The 19,007-nt window shown below is 35.4% G+C and overlaps 2 protein-coding genes across 3 annotated transcripts in view; one reads left to right on the top strand and one right to left on the bottom strand.

Annotated features, from left to right (window-relative positions):
- The first annotated feature begins 47 nt into the window (after positions 1-47).
- Positions 48-13,259, top strand: LOC110442467 (calcyclin-binding protein-like). The gene is made up of 6 exons (XM_021486094.1): positions 48-200; positions 2,785-3,016; positions 5,023-5,119; positions 5,486-5,585; positions 8,770-8,867; positions 9,684-13,259. Exons 1-6 carry the CDS (start codon positions 186-188, stop codon positions 9,823-9,825), a joined length of 684 nt encoding a protein of 227 aa, XP_021341769.1. The 5' UTR covers positions 48-185; the 3' UTR covers positions 9,826-13,259.
- Positions 13,260-14,520: 1,261 nt separating this feature from the next.
- Positions 14,521-19,007, bottom strand: part of LOC110442465 (glycosaminoglycan xylosylkinase-like) — an 85,275-nt gene continuing 80,788 nt past the window's right edge. For both annotated transcript variants that reach the window (XM_021486092.1, XM_021486091.1), the window contains exons 7-9: positions 17,449-17,637; positions 16,680-16,739; positions 14,521-16,017 (exon numbers count right to left, since the gene is read on the bottom strand). In XM_021486092.1, coding sequence (XP_021341767.1) covers positions 15,795-16,017; positions 16,680-16,739; positions 17,449-17,637 — 472 coding nt within the window. In that variant the 3' untranslated portion in view covers positions 14,521-15,794. The remainder of the gene's footprint in view (positions 16,018-16,679; positions 16,740-17,448; positions 17,638-19,007) is intronic.

Raw genomic sequence — 19,007 nt, 5'->3', positions numbered from 1 at the left:
ATGGAAGGTAATTAAAGAAATCTATAGTAAAGCACAAAACTGACCGAGGTTTCATTTGGACCCATGTGTTGCTTGGAAAAATCCAGAATATTGCTGATTATAGACCGTAGGAGGGTATAGTGTGGTGTAAAACAGACGCCGACGATAGCATACAACTAAGCCTATTTCATATCCAAAAGAAAGTCATGAGTACGGAAGAGGTAAGCTTGATGTAGTTTAAATGTTTTACAGACAATGACACTAAAATGAGCCAAATAACTCCAAAACATAAATTGTACTATCATTTTCGTTTCATTTCCTATTAAACAAAGGATAGGCAACACCTAAGTACAACAAACTTAACATATTATTAAGTAGTGCTGGGAGTCGGTCCGATTTTGAAGATCGATTATCGGACATTCAACAGGTCCAGTACACTGTGCCGATTGAGCTATACGTATAGCTGTAATCGGTGGTAGGTAAATCTTGTACCCCGTTCCCGGACGTGGACTGAAACCCCGAACATAAAGATATTTTAATATCTCATTAACGCGATCGTATTTTTGTAAAAAATATACAATAATTTCAAACATTATTTTCTAAATGTGACAGTTATAAAAATGTTTTATTTGTTACCTATTAATTTAGAAATCAACGTTTAAATGTGTATTTCAAGCGAGTAAAACTTGTACGCCGCAGTCAACCGTGAAAATCACGGTTTTTCACATATAATTAGAAATGTAGGGAAAATTAACATTAAATTTTCAGATATATAGAAGAAAATACCTTACTGTTTTTAATTATGAAATTTTCTTTGAAGTAAACGACATATTTCACATGAAATTCTGACTTTGTTGTGATCGCAGGAGTTTTGTTTACTCCCATACCCATGCTATGGGGACATCACTCCGACAAGACTCGTGCTAAATATGCATAATATGTAAAGCATTTCCAAGCTCGATTTAATCAATGTTTCTGGACAATGGTTTATCTGCTAATTTTCACAGGTTTTGTAAAGGCCTTGTAAATATTAGTAAAGGCTTGCATGAAAGCAACATAAAACCATTAAAATATTCTGGTCCAATTGGACAGTTCGGACCAGAGCTATGTGATACGTTTATGAAATAGGGATGGACAAAATGATATATAATTGTAGTAAGACGAGTAATAGAGATAAAGATAGTGCCATCGCTGGGGCTCGAACCCGCGACCCGTCACTCTCCAAATAACCTAATCAAAGCACATCTTTTGCACTATTCCTCCAATTTTTTCAAACACCAACCCTGGCTCTTTGACTCCGCACCAAGGTTTCTCCTACCTTGAACGGAGAGGGTCAACGGCTCATTTGTAGGGCAAATGCGTGAGCTTATACCAGGTTGGCATTCATCTGACATCCCTCTGGTATCCTCCTTGATATCCAGGGGTTATGCTCACTTTTGCTCTCTGCACCCCTGGAATATTTTAAAGCAAAATTGAAGGCATGCGGCTAGCTTTTCTTCGATTGGTCTACGCTAAAAAAATCCTGACCATATTTTCATATTAAAGGGGCCAAAAACAGCTTAATTGTACTTGGTTAATTTTTTGAGGCTTGAGGTTAAAGTTTTGGGCAAATTGTTTTGTGAAGTGTTGGACCAGCACCATCAACAGGCTGTTGTCTGTTATAAGGTTGAAGTATATATATGGAGTATTAGCAATGTGCTGAACCATATTTCCAGCCCACCATCAAATCACCCTGCGTTCTTGGTTCGTCGTTTGTCCATCATTCCTTCTGTCCTTAAACAGTTCTTGTTAGCTCTATTTCTCATATTTCTCAGAAAGTATGGAAAGGATATTTCCAAAACTTAATATGAAGGTTCCCCATGGTCCCTAGTTATGCATATACAATTTTGGGACTGATCGAAAAACCATGATGGCGAATAGGCACCATTTTGAATCGTTTGAGTAAAAGATTGTTAGCCCTATTTCTCAGGAACTACTGTAGGAATCTTTCTCAAATTTCACATGAAGGTTTCCCATGATCCGTAGTTATGCATATCTAATTTTGATACTGATTGGAAAACCAAGATGGTAGATAGGCGCCATCTTGAATTTATTGAGTAAAAGTTTGTTAGCACTATTTTTCAGAAATTGCCTCATGGATCTTTCTCATATTTCACATGAAAGCTCTCCATGGTTATAAGTTTTGCATATCGATATTTGACACTAATCGGATAAACAAAATGGTCGACAGGCAGCCATCTTAGATTTTGACATTGAAAGTTTGTTATCTCTGTTTTTCAGAAAGTACTGGATGGATCTTTCTCAAGTTGTATGTTTGTTCCCCTTGGTCTGTACTTGTGTATGTTTACTTTTGAGACTGATCGGATAAGCGAAATGGCTGACCAGCATCCATCTTAAATTTTGACAGTGTATTTGTTATTGCTATTTCTCAGAATGTCTTGGATGGATCTTTCTCAAATTTGTTATGTAGGTTCCCCTTGGTCATTTATTGTGCATGTTTACTTTGTGACTGATGGATAAACAACATTTTTGACAGGTGGCCACCTTGTATTTTGGAATAACAAAGAACCTAGGGCAAGTAGCATGCTAGATGAAGGTCTATCAAGATTTTTCAAATGAATGACCTAAGGTCACAGGGGTCAATTAGAGAATCAAATGGAAAATTAAAATATTTGATGGATGGAAATTTTCAGTGATATACTTGATCAAAGATGCTTGATAAGGTATTGTATTGGTGAGTACCACGTAACTTCTGATTCCTTTATAATGACAAACATCTAATGTAAGATCTGTTTCTTTTTCAAGTTAAAGAAAGATGCAGCAGAATTGCAGGGTTTCCTCGAGAATGCAAGCCGTCCCAGAGTAAAAGATATTTTAACACTGGAACTCCGAAAGATACAAACAGATATTATCAACAAAGAGGAAAGAAACAGTACCAGTGGAGTTGGCAAGGAAACAGATACAGCTAAGCCAACAACAGAAGGACTCAAGACCAAACAGCCTCGTTCTGTATCTTATATACAGGAAAAAAATTACGGTAAACTATATTCTGATAGCATAATAGCAGCAAGATCCAGTACATGATCATATAATAATATGTTTTATTATTATGATATCATATGAAGATAATATAAATTCGGATTCTATATATTAAATATACGATCATATTTAGGACTTTTCACTAAAATGTGAAAAGACCTATTGTTTTTGTTATGTAATTTATTATTATTATTCTGCACAAATCTTGTCACAGCATACTCCTAAATGACAGCAGGTATATGCTTGATATTTTGACATGTTGTAGGTCATGATCTGGAGATGCCATTGAAGTATTCAACTTCATCAAAAATTCAATATGGCCGTCATGACCTATAAAGTTTTTAATCTTTTTTAAAACAGTTCTATCTCCTTAACTATAAATGGTACTGTGTTTTTGTTATAATATACTGATAGAGTGTGGTTGGGGCTAAATTTGACCCATGCCATGTAATGAGGTAAAGGTCAAGTTTAAATTCTTGCCATGAGGTCAAAGGTCACCTATTTTCATTTTTTTTGGAAAAGTTCTTTTTGTAATCGTCCACCCGATCAATTTGATGTATTAATTTTTTCTGCAACATTTTCCGTTAACTTTTGAAACGTTTGAAACGTTTGAAAACCGACAATATTTTTACAAACTTCAACGATCTTCTTCTCCAATTCTGCCATTGCAATATTAACCACAATTGGTACATGTATTTCTCTGGGGGCCCTTACAAACTTATGTTACTTTTTGGAGCAATTAATATTCTAAGATGGCTGCCACGAACTCTGATTGGTTAACAGCCTATACCAATATATTTCGTAACGATATCAAGCACGAGGTTGATCTTTAGATATCATAGAGATAAGCAACAGCAAACTTTTTCTTTCATACTGTTTTTAACAAAAATGTCAACCTCCGGTTTTCGATATGGGGTCAAAGTTTGAATGTGTAATTTTGTGAAACAAACTTCAAAAAATTCTTCTCAATAACCAAATGACCCAAGGTCATAATATTTATCCAATATTTATGCTCAAGCAATGGACTATCAAGTTTGATAATATGAATGACCTTGACCCATGTTCCAGGTCACTGGGGTCAATTATGTTAAAATCTTCAAAAGACTCCTTCTCAATAACGGAAATGCCCAGGGTATTGATATTTGGTCTGTAGCACAATTGCTAGGATGATGGGCTACAAGGTTTATGGACATTAATTGCCATCAAAGATCAACTTCCGGTATTCGGTAGAGATCAAATTTGAACATGTAATATATTGTGACTAATTTCAAAACCAGAACTTTTACTACTGGTGGAAGGGAAGTAACTCATACTATTTACGAGTTACTTCCCTTCCACCAGTAGTAAAAGTCCTGGTAGAATCGTTCACCTACAAAAATATAACCCAAAGCAAAAGTTAAACACCTTTTTTGTTCTACTATTTTGGAGATTTGCTAAAATTTCTGAACTTAATTTATCTTTTAATCAAGTTTCAACATTTCAAAATTTAAAATCTTTACCTCAATGGTGTGATATAGGTGAAACTTGAACTCAATATATATACCTACCAAAGAATATGAAGTTGATTTTTCCATAAATTTCCCAGTTGGCATATAAATATATGTCAGCTAATTAGTGTTGGAAGTTGTTCCTTTTATAGATTGTATTCAAGTTTCAGATTGAAGAACATGTCTTTATGTGTATTGTCACTTTAAGGTGGTAATCCATACAAACCAACTATTTATCTGATCAGGATGATGTCGCACAATCTCAATGCTTGATGATGTCACATCAAAAAGTGTCAAAATCGCTCTGAATGTAAATATAATGATTGAATCCTGTACTGTTGAGGTATGGGTCTTGAGATAAATGTAATTAGCTGCAAAACAGTTCAAATAAAATTTATACAGTATATACTATACTCGCAGTACAAACATATAGCAATTTCAGAAGATATCTACAAAAATCAATTATCAAATGAAGTGATTATCTCTTTTCTAACAAAAAGTTGATGTGTCATTTCAGCATGGGATCAGTCGGAGAAATTTATGAAAATCTACGCTCAGTTGCCTGATGTCCAAAGTTTAGCCACAGATAAAATCACATGTGATTTTACTGACAGGTTGGTATTGTAGAGACTCAACTTAATTTCTTACACAGAAGGAGAAGGATTTTTGAAGTTTAACAAATATTTTTCCTATTGGGTCTGGCCTCTCTGCCTCCAGGGGCAACCACAACCTGTGTTATATGTTGTATAACATATTGAGTCCCTTTGGCCCAAGGATGCTAAGTGCTGAGTTAGATTACAGATTGTGTATACTGTAGTAGCAGAAGTTTTAAAATTTTCAACTTTTTTTTGCTATTTGGAAACTTTCTGGCCAGGGGGTGGGGCAAAACCTATGTAAGTACAAGATAGAGTTCCCTCAGCCCAAGCACGCTCAAGTCTTTATTTTTGACGGGATAAATATAATTTTCTTCTATTCTGCAGATCAATACGACTGCAAGTAAGAGAATTGAAAAACAAGAACCATCAGTGGCACGTAGCAAACCTTATGGAGGAAATCGTCCCAGAGGAGAGCTACTTCAAGGTAAGTGTTAATTTACTATTATGGAAATGGTTGAAACTGAATACAATAAAACCTTGAAATTGAACCTTAATATGTATCGCTTAATATAATGAAGGATTACATATATGTAATACTCTCTTGGTTGTCATTTTAACATTTATCTTTTTTGTTTGTTTTAAAATGAATAATAAAACTTCATAATTTTATAAGGTTTTACATAATTATTGTAAATATTCAAATTCACATACATAGTGTACATAGTCCCAGTTGTACAAATTACACAATCAGTGTACATAGTCCCAGTTGTACAAATTACACAATCAGTGTACATAGTCCCAGTTGTACAAATTACACAATCAGTGTACATAGTCCCAGTTGTACAAATTACACAATCAGTGTACATAGTCCCAGTTGTACAAATTACACAATCAGTGTACATAGTCCCAGTTGTACAAATTACACAATCAGTGTACATAGTCCCAGTTGTACAAATTACACAATCAGTGTACATAGTCCCAGTTGTACAAATTACACAATCAGTGTACATAGTCCCAGTTGTACAAATTACACAATCAGTGTACATAGTCCCAGTTGTACAAATTACACAATCAGTGTACATAGTCCCAGTTGTACAAATTACACAATCAGTGTACATAGTCCCAGTTGTACAAATTACACAATCAGTGTACATAGTCCCAGTTGTACAAATTACACAATCAGTGTACATAGTCCCAGTTGTACAAATTACACAATCAGTGTACATAGTCCCAGTTGTACAAATTACACAATCAGTGTACATAGTCCCAGTTGTACAAATTACACAATCAGTGTACATAGTCCCAGTTGTACAAATTACACAATCAGTGTACATAGTCCCAGTTGTACAAATTACACAATCAGTGTACATAGTCCCAGTTGTACAAATTACACAATCAGTGTACATAGTCCCAGTTGTACAAATTACACAATCAGTGTACATAGTCCCAGTTGTACAAATTACACAATCAGTGTACATAGTCCCAGTTGTACAAATTACACAATCAGTGTACATAGTCCCAGTTGTACAAATTACACAATCAGTGTACATAGTCCCAGTTGTACAAATTACACAATCAGTGTACATAGTCCCAGTTGTACAAATTACACAATCAGTGTACATAGTCCCAGTTGTACAAATTACACAATCAGTGTACATAGTCCCAGTTGTACAAATTACACAATCAGTGTACATAGTCCCAGTTGTACAAATTACACAATCAGTGTACATAGTCCCAGTTGTACAAATTACACAATCAGTGTACATAGTCCCAGTTGTACAAATTACACAATCAGTGTACATAGTCCCAGTTGTACAAATTACACAATCAGTGTACATAGTCCCAGTTGTACAAATTACACAATCAGTGTACATAGTCCCAGTTGTACAAATTACACAATCAGTGTACATAGTCCCAGTTGTACAAATTACACAATCAGTGTACATAGTCCCAGTTGTACAAATTACACAATCAGTGTACATAGTCCCAGTTGTACAAATTACACAATCAGTGTACATAGTCCCAGTTGTACAAATTACACAATCAGTGTACATAGTCCCAGTTGTACAAATTACACAATCAGTGTACATAGTCCCAGTTGTACAAATTACACAATCAGTGTACATAGTCCCAGTTGTACAAATTACACAATCAGTGTACATAGTCCCAGTTGTACAAATTACACAATCAGTGTACATAGTCCCAGTTGTACAAATTACACAATCAGTGTACATAGTCCCAGTTGTACAAATTACACAATCAGTGTACATAGTCCCAGTTGTACAAATTACACAATCAGTGTACATAGTCCCAGTTGTACAAATTACACAATCAGTGTACATAGTCCCAGTTGTACAAATTACACAATCAGTGTACATAGTCCCAGTTGTACAAATTACACAATCAGTGTACATAGTCCCAGTTGTACAAATTACACAATCAGTGTACATAGTCCCAGTTGTACAAATTACACAATCAGTGTACATAGTCCCAGTTGTACAAATTACACAATCAGTGTACATAGTCCCAGTTGTACAAATTACACAATCAGTGTACATAGTCCCAGTTGTACAAATTACACAATCAGTGTACATAGTCCCAGTTGTACAAATTACACAATCAGTGTACATAGTCCCAGTTGTACAAATTACACAATCAGTGTACATAGTCCCAGTTGTACAAATTACACAATCAGTGTACATAGTCCCAGTTGTACAAATTACACAATCAGTGTACATAGTCCCAGTTGTACAAATTACACAATCAGTGTACATAGTCCCAGTTGTACAAATTACACAATCAGTGTACATAGTCCCAGTTGTACAAATTACACAATCAGTGTACATAGTCCCAGTTGTACAAATTACACAATCAGTGTACATAGTCCCAGTTGAATATATATTATACATCAATTGAAAATAATGCCATGATGCTAAACATCAGTCTACTAAAAATCGAATTGTCATTTCATTGACACCGGCTTCCTATTCAAATGGTGTGTTACAGTTGAATTAAAAGACTGGAGTCTGCTTGTTGTTTAAACCATTCACCACTATCTATAGACAATAATGGACACATCCATATCAATGCATGGTAGAGGCTACTTAAGTTACATAGGGGTGAAAAGGTTATATGTTCCTCCAATCCATATTTTCGGTGTCACATTTTTGGTTTTAAGGTAAAGTGTACCACTGCATCAGTATAACTTGTAAAGAAAAGTTCCAATCAGAGTATTTTCGACTTGGAATAATCTCCCTTTTATATTGAAAATGAGATAACCTAAATAAGATTTTCTGACTTTGAATAACTTCCCATGTCAAGTTTTCATTTGCTCTATGGCCTATACATTTGAAACTGTGCTTTTATAATTCCTATATGGGTAACGTGTATGCGTTGCAATGCAAAGGTTCCGAGTTTGGTCCCTGAAGTTTTCTTTTCTGTTTCTATTTTCAACCACTCAAATTTGGAACAACTACAACTCTGTAAAACGATGGTAACAGTTGATTTTAATGGAATATATCTTTTGGAAATGACTTAAACGAATATTTTGCAATGGTGACAATGGTAATAATATAGTTTAACATGGCGATTCCCTTTACTCTAAAGCAAAGGTTAATCTTGTCCAGGAAAACATGCTATGTTAAAGATATGTTTTGCTTTTTGTGTAGGTGAAAACAAACAGCGTTCTAGTGATGTTGAAGAAAAAAGCAGTCAAGACTTGGCCCTATGTTACAGAACGGGAGAAAAAGGCGTCTGACAATAAAAAGTAGGTTTTTAGCTTACCTTGCCCAAAGGGTCATGTGAGCTTATGTCTTAGTGCAGCATCCGTCTGTCCGGTGTTAACCTTTTGCTTTAAATTCATTCTTCCAAATAAACAATAGGCCTAGGGTCGTGATATTTGGCCAGTAATATGCTTGGATGAAGGGCTATCAAGTTTGACCTTGACCCATATTGAAGGTCACTGATGTTGGATAAATAACAGGTGATTGGTACAGGCCCATTGGGCATCTTGTTTTTTAATGACAACCTATTGTTATTAATGGAACCCTATTTAATGTTATGTTCCATACACATTTAATTGGATTGTTCACTTTTATAATAACACACTTTATAAGGATTTTTCATTGTCATCACAAAAAGACCAGAAAAGTGGTCAACTGGGCTGCTTTCGTTTATCACAATTCAAACGATTGAACCGGTGCGACCATTGTTATTGGTTTAGGAAATAAGTTTGGACCTAGTAATCTGATGCTGTTTTCAGGCGAGCTTTCACAAAGCCTTACAAGGCCTGCATATACCTGAAAATGTTACATTTAAAAACAGATGCACCAGTTGTTCTGCATAAACGAACAGGACCCTGGTGTCTCATATAGCTATTGCATTGTAATAATTGAAATGTCACAGTAGAACAACATTTTGTTGTGAAATATTCAAATTTTAATGACATTGATTGTTCTAGTACTTATACAGTTTTTGTAGATATTTTTATAAAATCGTTGACTAAGGTGATTTTTGTAAATCATTAATCTGGCTTTTTAAAATTAGTAAACAATGTGTAAAAAAGTACTAATTTGTTTTGTAGACCCAAGGCGGATGAAAGCAAAGACCCAAACGACTCCCTTATGGACATGATGAAACAGATGTATGATGACGGAGACGACGAAATGAAAAAGAACATCACCAAAGCCTGGTCGGAATCTCGCAACAAGCAGAGCGTCATGTAATCTGTAGGCGGTCTAGTTCTGATGCTTCAGCGGGGCGTCCTGATAGTGGCTCATTTAGATAGTGGCCGGACTCTTGACAATGTTTATGTATAATATGTGAAGTGTCCAATGAAATACAAACATTTAAAGTCAACTGTTGTGCAGTTAACTCAGTTTGAGAACATTTTGTTGTGTGAAACATGTACAGATACACAGCAAATTTTGTGACTAATGAAACCTGATTTTTTTCAAGATGGATAATTTCCCTTTTCATTGAACAAAATTAATGTGGAAGTGATATATGTGATGTCATCCATATCATGTCCATAACAGAATTTAATCTTAACAGATGACCAAAACATATTAGAACAAATATAATTTTATTCCAATGTCAATTAGTGTATTGCTTATTTATCCTGTTAATATGCTTGATAATCTTGTTCATCTTACTTCATTTTAACATACTCAGAATATGTCTGTTACAATTTGTCATTTGTTGATGATAGGTTTTTAAGTAACCCGTCATGTAGCTGTGCCGAAGGTTAATGTGACCTAGGCTTTTTGCCATCCATTTCCCTCATTCACTGTGTCTTTTTGTCTTTTAACACTGTGTCTTTTTGTCTTTTAACATTTTGATATTTAGAACGTTTCAAAAAACTAACTGGTAGATTTCAACTAAACTTGGCAGAAACCATGATCAGGGATGGGCATCAGAGGTCCAAAGAAATTTGTATTGATTGATTTTCCTCCAAAAATGAGTTGTGTACAAATGCAGTCGGACCATTACAGATGTCAATACCTACAAGTTGTCGGTCTTATTTTTGACATTCATATTCTATTGAACGTACATTGTATTATCATTACCGTATTGTCCACAATACTAGAGGTCACAACAAGTAACTTGTCAAGAAAAGATTTTGAGTTCAAGTTAGAAAAAAAACCTTTTCAAATCAGGTTATACATTCTTGGAATAACCTGCCGTCATCATTGATCAATGCTCAGACAATCAATGTGTTTAAGTGTAGACTGAATCGTGCTGGGAAGGTGCACCCAAGCAAATTCAACCCTATATAGTGCTAAGTAATGGCCGGGAGTTTGTGCCAGTACAAGTAAATGTATCTATACATAGACGTCTCTATTGATAACTTGGGCTGCAATGATGTATCGTACCAAATTGCGATACTTTCCTGTGTATCGTATCAAATGGTTTCATTTGCCTATATCGTGATGCAGGAACAGTATTTAAATTATCGATAAATTTTTCATCAAACTCTAAAAAGGTGTATATATATAATTTTGAATCCTTCAGTAAAGATGTGGTCCACTGTGCAGTCATACCAAAAGTACAAGAAATCATACAAAAATATGTTTTGATAGTGTTTACTATTCATGTCTATGGCAAAACTTGATAAAATCCTGCACACCATGAAGTTATGGTGTTGTCAGGTATACATATCGTTGAAGCCCTATCGACAACGGCAAGTTATTATTTTTTTATGATTTAAGGTTACAATTGTCTATCCAAACTCAGTTTGTGGTATACGTGTGTAGATCCTGGTCTGTATTCTATCAGAAATCCTAAACCATTGGGTGGCTACAATGTCCTGTCCTCAGTCTGTGTAAACAATTCTTATTCAGATGTTAATATGGCCAAATAGATTTTATTCAACTCCTCTAATGAAACAGAAAACATAACATGTAAAGTCAACAGTTCTCATGTAAAAATAAAATGTCCGTGACTGATTGCGTATTTATCAACTCCAAACTGAATGTAATGAGTGACAGTGTGTGCAATGATTATTCCAAGTGGAAATAGAAAAATTATGATAAAACATAAATACAAATGGGATGAATTGTTTCTCAAATAACAAAAACAAACTGTCGGAGTGATTATGGTCCCCACTGTTCAGAAATACATGCTTATGTCGTTGATTGCATTTATCTCAGTTTTGCTACAAATACTCTGACATACTTCCCAACTTTTTGAAACTTTCCATGGAGGAGACTGCATGTTCCAAATTAAAACCTAGATAAAATGTGTGTATATACCTTCTAGAAAATTACCCTTTAAAACATATTTAGAGGTGTTAAAAATAAATAATTATATCTTAGATTATAGGAATAGTTTTAACAAATTCACTGGTTGTGAAAATGCTGAATTTAAGGGTTTTAAATTGGGGGTCTCCCTCCTAAATAGTGAGAGTTGGTAATTATGCTGTGATTGACCCTGCCTCAAACTTTAAGGAATGATTTGTCACATTTATTGACATCATCCAATTTCAATGTTGACATGAAAAAAAGTCTCATTTTCCTTTTTAATAATTAAACGTCAGTACAACAATGATTCTGATAAACAGTCAAACCTGTATTATGTGACCTCTCACAGTTGGTTTCTTAATACACGTTTATGTCACAATCAAGTGGTCTCTTAACACAGGTGATCTCTTAATGGAGGTGTATAAAGATAGTCATCGCAGACAACTTAATCCAGATTACTCCTTCTAGATTACCTTGTGTTAATGAGAGCAAAGGTTGTGTAGATCAACCAGCGAACATGTCAGAAAAGTGATACAAGAAATCACCTGTTGATTATCATTATTTTCTTTGATTAGTTGAAAAATGTACTAATTAATTGAAAAATATGAATATCACATGTTTGAAATACTCTAACTAAAAATATAAACTATCGACTAAACCAGTCAATTTAATAAAATACGAGATTTCTCATATTCAACTTGATCCGATTCTTGTATTATTTATATCTATATAAGTGTATTTGAGGTGATCACATGTACATAAACAACACTGGGTTACCCATTGTCAGTATAATGTAACCAGGTTACTGTCATGGTGCCGTGGGTATATTTCTGTGAGGTAGCACTCTAAAGCAGGCATTATATCTGCACTAAAGCATGGAGACATATACCCTAATATCCCATTGCCAGCACACGCATACATTTCATACATGAATGACGTTAGTTGGATGCTAAACTCTATAAACTAAACCAAAATTAACCAAACTTACCGGTAAACACCCTCTCCAAAATATATTAAAGCTGTGTAGGAAGGAGGTGATAAACATGGAATTTCTAGAGATGCCATTCTTACTCGGTAATTTTCTCGATTATAAAACAAAATGGTTAACTTCATGTCTACAGCCACATGTAAGTATCATGAACAATTACCCTCTTCAAAATGTGAAAGCTTTATAAGATAAGAAAAAAGAGTTTATAAATGCCATTCTAATATATTCTACACAATTTGCAAAAATGGTACCTTTCATTTATACAACCACGTGTAGGTATCATTAACAATGTATCCATATGTTCAAATTTCATAATAACAAATTGCATAATAGCACGTAAACTTCAGATAGATGCACTCAAACATCTGATACACTCATATAAACATAAAATCACTTAAAAACCATTATGTAAATGTCATGTATCGGCATGTAAACACTAATTACAAACTCACATGTAAACATCACATATTCAATGTTCAACATCATACACAAACATCAGAGTGACATGTACAGTTGGACCAAAACGACCAGTTACAATTACCTTAACATGGAATATTCATATCTGGCATTGTATTGTTGACCTGTTGGTTGTGATCTAAAGCTTATTGGTCTGATAATGGCATATCAAATCTTTAAATTTTTATACATGAACTGATATTTTTAAACACTAGATCAATCTATGTTTTCCATATGAATATTACTGGTATGTAAACATAAGGTTATGATAAGCAACAAGGTGACTTCTATATGGTACCCATAGTCATTAAATATCACACATAAGCTATATGTACCAGCATGTAACAGAACACACTCATTCCCATTTATACATTTGCACATTATTGTGTCAACATCTAAACATCATGAACTCACATATAGGCATCATATACCTGTATGTAATCAGGTAAACATTTACTATTATCCCATACCTGTATGTAATCGGGTAAACATTTACTATTATCACATACCTGTATGTAATCGGGTTAACATTTACTCTTATCATATACCTGTATGTAATCAGGTAAACATTTACTCTTATCATATACCTGTATGTAATCAGGTAAACATTTACTAATATCACAATGACATACCTTTATGTAATCAAGTAAACATTTCCTGTATGTAATCAGGTAAACATTTACTATTATCACATACCTGTATGTAATCAAGTAATCACATGTACGTAATCAACATAAACAATGAATAGAATCTTTAAATGTTTCCCATTCCATTAGCCTTTAGAATAACACTGGAAAATATTAAAAGGACCAGGTAGTTACCAGGTTAGCCAAAATAATGTCATGGATACAGAAGTATATAGGAATCACTGGTCAAGTACCAGTAGTCAATGACCAAGTTGATGGAATAAAACTCGTTTCCTTACATTCTTACATGTAGTTTCACCATAATTTTAATTTCAAATGAAGATTAATTAGATCCCTTACAGCATTAGCATACTGAACAGGACAACAAGTTAACATCAACATGTTGTTAGATTCCCATAGGCCTGAATAGCTTATCTGGCACAAAGCTTGGGTCAGATTATACCATCCACTTTCCGTTTCATAGAGACTACATGTCAAGAACATCTCAAGAGGATTTGGATTTTTTTTTATGAACAACTCATCCCTTGGGCAAGGGGACTCCATGCTGCATAGTATTGTATGCCCCCCCCCCCCCCCCCCCCCCCCTCTATGGGTTGAGATGTAGACCCAACAGATAAAATCCTGATGCCAAGGTAGCAGGTTTATGTTGGGGCTAATCAAAATGTTCAATACTGTATTCAGGCAATGAGACCAGGGGGCCAACACATGATCTCCAAATCAAAGTAGGGGGTGGGCTTATTACAGGACAATGAAACATATCATACTGAACTGTAATAGATATGGATGGGCTTATTACTAGGCATGGGATTATCGCCGGACAAATACGGTAATTTTCATTAAAATATAGAAATGACTCCTTAGTACAAGTTTTCAAAACCTATTTTGTACAGCTCTAAAATTGGTGTGAGCCTTCCAGAGATCTAATGGAATTTACAGCTACGTTTATGTAGCCCTCACAAGCTTCACTATGTGGAACATTTGTATCTACATATCAAATAAGGCACTTTGTACATAGCAATTCAGATAATTGTAATATATGTATGGTAATTGGTGTTCAACTCATGGTTAAACAAGAAGAAAAATGTTAAAATAAACTTAGAAAATGTCTGTAAGATAAATGCCCCTTGGCCCTGTGGTTGACTTGGCATTAACCTTAGGACCCTGACATACAAACTCATCTAATGTATTTTGATAACTTTGGATGAAATTCTGTTTGGAAATGAAGGGTCGTTACCATGAATTACACAAACCCAAGATAAAAACCCATTGTATCAAAAACACATCAATTTTGTTTTGAATTAATTAAGGCTACCTTAATTGCAAAATTTCCATCACATCAATCTATGTATTGTGAAAATGTAACTGATGCTTGTTTACTGTAAGTTGAATTGGCTAGCCTGGGCTTATATTCATGAAACCATTCTATTGTTCAAGCATGGATCTTGTGTCCAAATGAACTTTCTTATAATTTGTTTAAAATGTTTGACATAGTCGAACAAATCAAGTCTAGACATTGAATACAGTATTTCAGCTTTAATTAAGTCTGTTAAAAAATATTCTAAATCAGTGACAACGTGTGATTTTGTATTTATATTGATTTATCTTTGGAACAAAAAAATTGGGCTTGAGCATGATAATGGTTTCATAAATGCAGGCCCTGGTCACCTTTGACCAGTATTGTATAACTTAGATAACATGTATCAGCTGATCTGGTCATTGTTCACCAGTACTGTATCTCTATGGTAACATGTATCAGCTGATCTGGTCATCTTTGACCAGTACTGTATCACTACAGCTACTATAACCTATATCAGCTGATATGGTCATCTTTGACCAGTACTGTATCACTATGGTAACTTGTATTAGCCGATATGGTCATCTTTGACCAGTACTGTATCGAGTCCTTCACGGTCTATACACGTCTGTATCTGGGCCAGGATGCCTAGGAGGCGCCGGTCCAGAGCCACATAATGATCTTCTGACAGTACGGGACTGATGGGGTCCTGGTTTAGGACTTCCTGTAACACCTCTGACAGGACCCCGTCCTGTAGGACCAGTAACCTCTGCCATGTCCTGTATCTTATTCTGGAACAAACATAATAAATTATTTTAACAGTTTTAATTGCTAATTTCATGCTTTAATGGTAATGGGAATATAGTCAAGTCTAAAACAGGTCAAAATTTGAAAACCCAACTTTTCCAATTTCACTGCACTATGTCGGAGCTCTTGGGAACACTAAATACCAGCATCCTTACTAAGTACAAATACGGATTGTTATATTGATGAATTTCACCACTTGCATCAAAAGCTCAGCAAATGCCGATGCTAGGATGAGTACTTGTAAGTAAGCCGCCTATTCTGCTAATACGCTAGCTAAAAATATTTAATTCTCTTTGCATGATTATGCATAACAATTTCTGTACACAAAGAAATGGCAAGATTATCACAGGTCATTATCAAATTGATGTCACGAAACGAGCTAAAGAGGCAGAGTCATATGGTAATGAATTTCACAGCATTTTGTATAAAATGTCCTTAAAAACATTTGAATTTGAAAAGTAAAATTTAACAGGTCTGCAATCAATTTTCAAAAAGAAATATATATATATATATACCTATATTTTTCAAGGTATAAGTATTTGATTCTTACTTTTTTAAATACACAATGTAATAGAATTTGAGTTAAGTGTTTTGCCATTGAATTATTGGTACTAGAACCAGAAGTTACGTGACTCGAAGCACCAACCTGCAGCATTGGTAGAGTGGGGCCATTATTGACTCCTCGTCTTTGTAAGGGTTACCAAAACTGTCAAACAGAAATATTTCAGAAGAAAAGTTAAACAAACTGTAAATCTCTAAAATATCAACACACAAACCAGCAAAATGACAACTAGACAGTGATGGGATATCACAAGTCAAATATTGGTTTTGAATAAATCTGATTAAGGGTTATAGGAAGGTAACAACTGGGCTGTAACAAGGCAATCATTTGGCTACAATAAAGCAAGTCAATGATTTGTTTAAACTAACCAATACATAACTGAGCTATCACTGGGTTACGATTGGACTTTACTTGTTGACAGTTCATAATGTTGTTCCAAAGTGAAAATGTGTATGCATCAGGATTCCTACCCCTCTGCTGACGAAACACTAAGAACTCTACTATAGTTTTCTGTACATAGAATAACCTCCCCTTAATTTCGTTTCTGGGTCGCATTACTAACACTGACCAGGCAGCAAAGTCACATGCTTAGAGTGACAGTATAATGATGATCAGCAGTAATATTAGTTTTCTTTTTAGAAAATTATCAAAGCCATAGTCATGCCAAATTCATAGCTAAGTTTTTAGCAGTGGCCTAAGGATTCTTAATGGAAATCTTACTGATGCAGAAAAGACTGATTATTAATTTTTCACTATACATTCCTTTTTCATGAAGATGTTATATTTTGTGATTATACGTGAAGTTATTCAGGTGAGCACCATCAGGTTTATAAGTAAAGTGTCGGTCATTCACCTCTTGCCATTGTCCAGTATGACGACCGGGCTGTCTGCCTGCATGCCGTTTGTCTCGTAGTGATGGCGATCAGCGTTCCCCGTGAGATAGTCCAGTACTGTTATGTCTATCAGGTCCAGCAGCCTGGGACCACTGCGGTACAGGTCAACATTCCTCACTGTGTCACAGTACTGGTTATCTGTCTCCCACCTACAGACATACACAAAAGTTATACACAACAGCATTATACAACAGCACACAACATTTACAACAATATATACTGTGTTATACACAATAGTTCGGTATATACCTACCATGTACACAGTACAACAGGATTTGGCCTCTGCATACAAGACCACAGAGTATGACCTCTGTATACAGGACCACAGTGTATGACCTCTGTATACAGAACCACAGTGTATGACCTCTGTATACAGGACCACAGTGTATGACCTCTGTATACAGAACCACAGTGTATGACCTCTGTATACAGAACCACAGTGTATGACCTCTGCATACAGGACCACAGAATATAAACTCTGTATACAGGACCACAGAGTATGAACTCTGTATACAGGACCACAGAGTATGAACTCTGTATACAGGACCACATGGTATGACCTCTGTATGTATGACCTATGTATACATGACCACAGAGTATGAACTCTGTATACAGGACCACAGAATATAAACTCTGTATACAGGACCACAGAGTATGAACTCTGTATACAGGACCACATGGTATGACCTCTGTATACAGGACCACTGTATACATGACCACAGAGTATGAACTCTGTATACAGGACCACAAGGTTTGACCTCTGTATACAAGATCACAGAGTATGAACTCTGTATACAGGACCACATAGTATGAACTCTGTATACAGGACCACAGGGTATGACCTCTGTATACAGAACCACAGTGTATGACCTCTGTATACAGGACCACAGGGTTTGACCTCTGTATACAGGACCACAGGGTTTGACCTCTGTATACAAGATCACAGAGTATGAACTCTGCATACAAGACCACAGTGTATGACCTCTGTATACAGAACCACAGTGTATGACCTCTGCATACAGGACCACAGAATATAAACTCTGTATACAGGACCACAGAGTATGAACTCTGTATACAGGACCACATGGTATGACCTCTGTATGTATGACCTCTGTATACATGACCACAGAGTATGAACTCTGTATACAGGACTACAGGGTTTGACCTTTGTATACAAGATCAAAGAGTATGAACTCTGTATACAGAACCACATAGTATGAACTCTGTATACAGGACCACAGGGTATGACCTCTGTATACAGGACCACAGGGTTTGACCTCTGTATAAAGAACCATAGGGTAAAACCTCTGTATATAGGACCACAGGGTATGAACTCTGTACACAAAACCAATGGGTTTGACCTCTGTATTCAGAACCACAGGGTAAATAACACCTCTGTATACAGGACCACAGTGTCTGACCTCTGTATACAGAACCACAGTGTATGACCTCTGTATACAGGACCACAGTGTATGACCTCTGTATACAGGACCACATGATATAAACTCTGTACACAGAA

This window comes from Mizuhopecten yessoensis, unplaced genomic scaffold, assembly GCF_002113885.1.
Source record: "Mizuhopecten yessoensis strain PY_sf001 unplaced genomic scaffold, ASM211388v2 scaffold716269, whole genome shotgun sequence".
Lineage (NCBI taxonomy): Eukaryota > Metazoa > Mollusca > Bivalvia > Pectinida > Pectinidae > Mizuhopecten > Mizuhopecten yessoensis.
The sequence above is the reverse complement of the archived record's forward strand: the minus strand, read 5'-3'. Positions and strand labels throughout refer to the sequence as shown.

What these genes read in the sequence shown, in the direction of transcription:
- LOC110442467 (XM_021486094.1), top strand. An exon ending in CAGAGGAGAGCTACTTCAAG is followed by an intron (nt 5,586 to 8,769) that starts GTAAGTGTTAAT and finishes CTTTTTGTGTAG; the next exon opens with GTGAAAACAAACAGCGTTCT. An exon ending in AAGGCGTCTGACAATAAAAA is followed by an intron (nt 8,868 to 9,683) that starts GTAGGTTTTTAG and finishes TTTGTTTTGTAG; the next exon opens with ACCCAAGGCGGATGAAAGCA.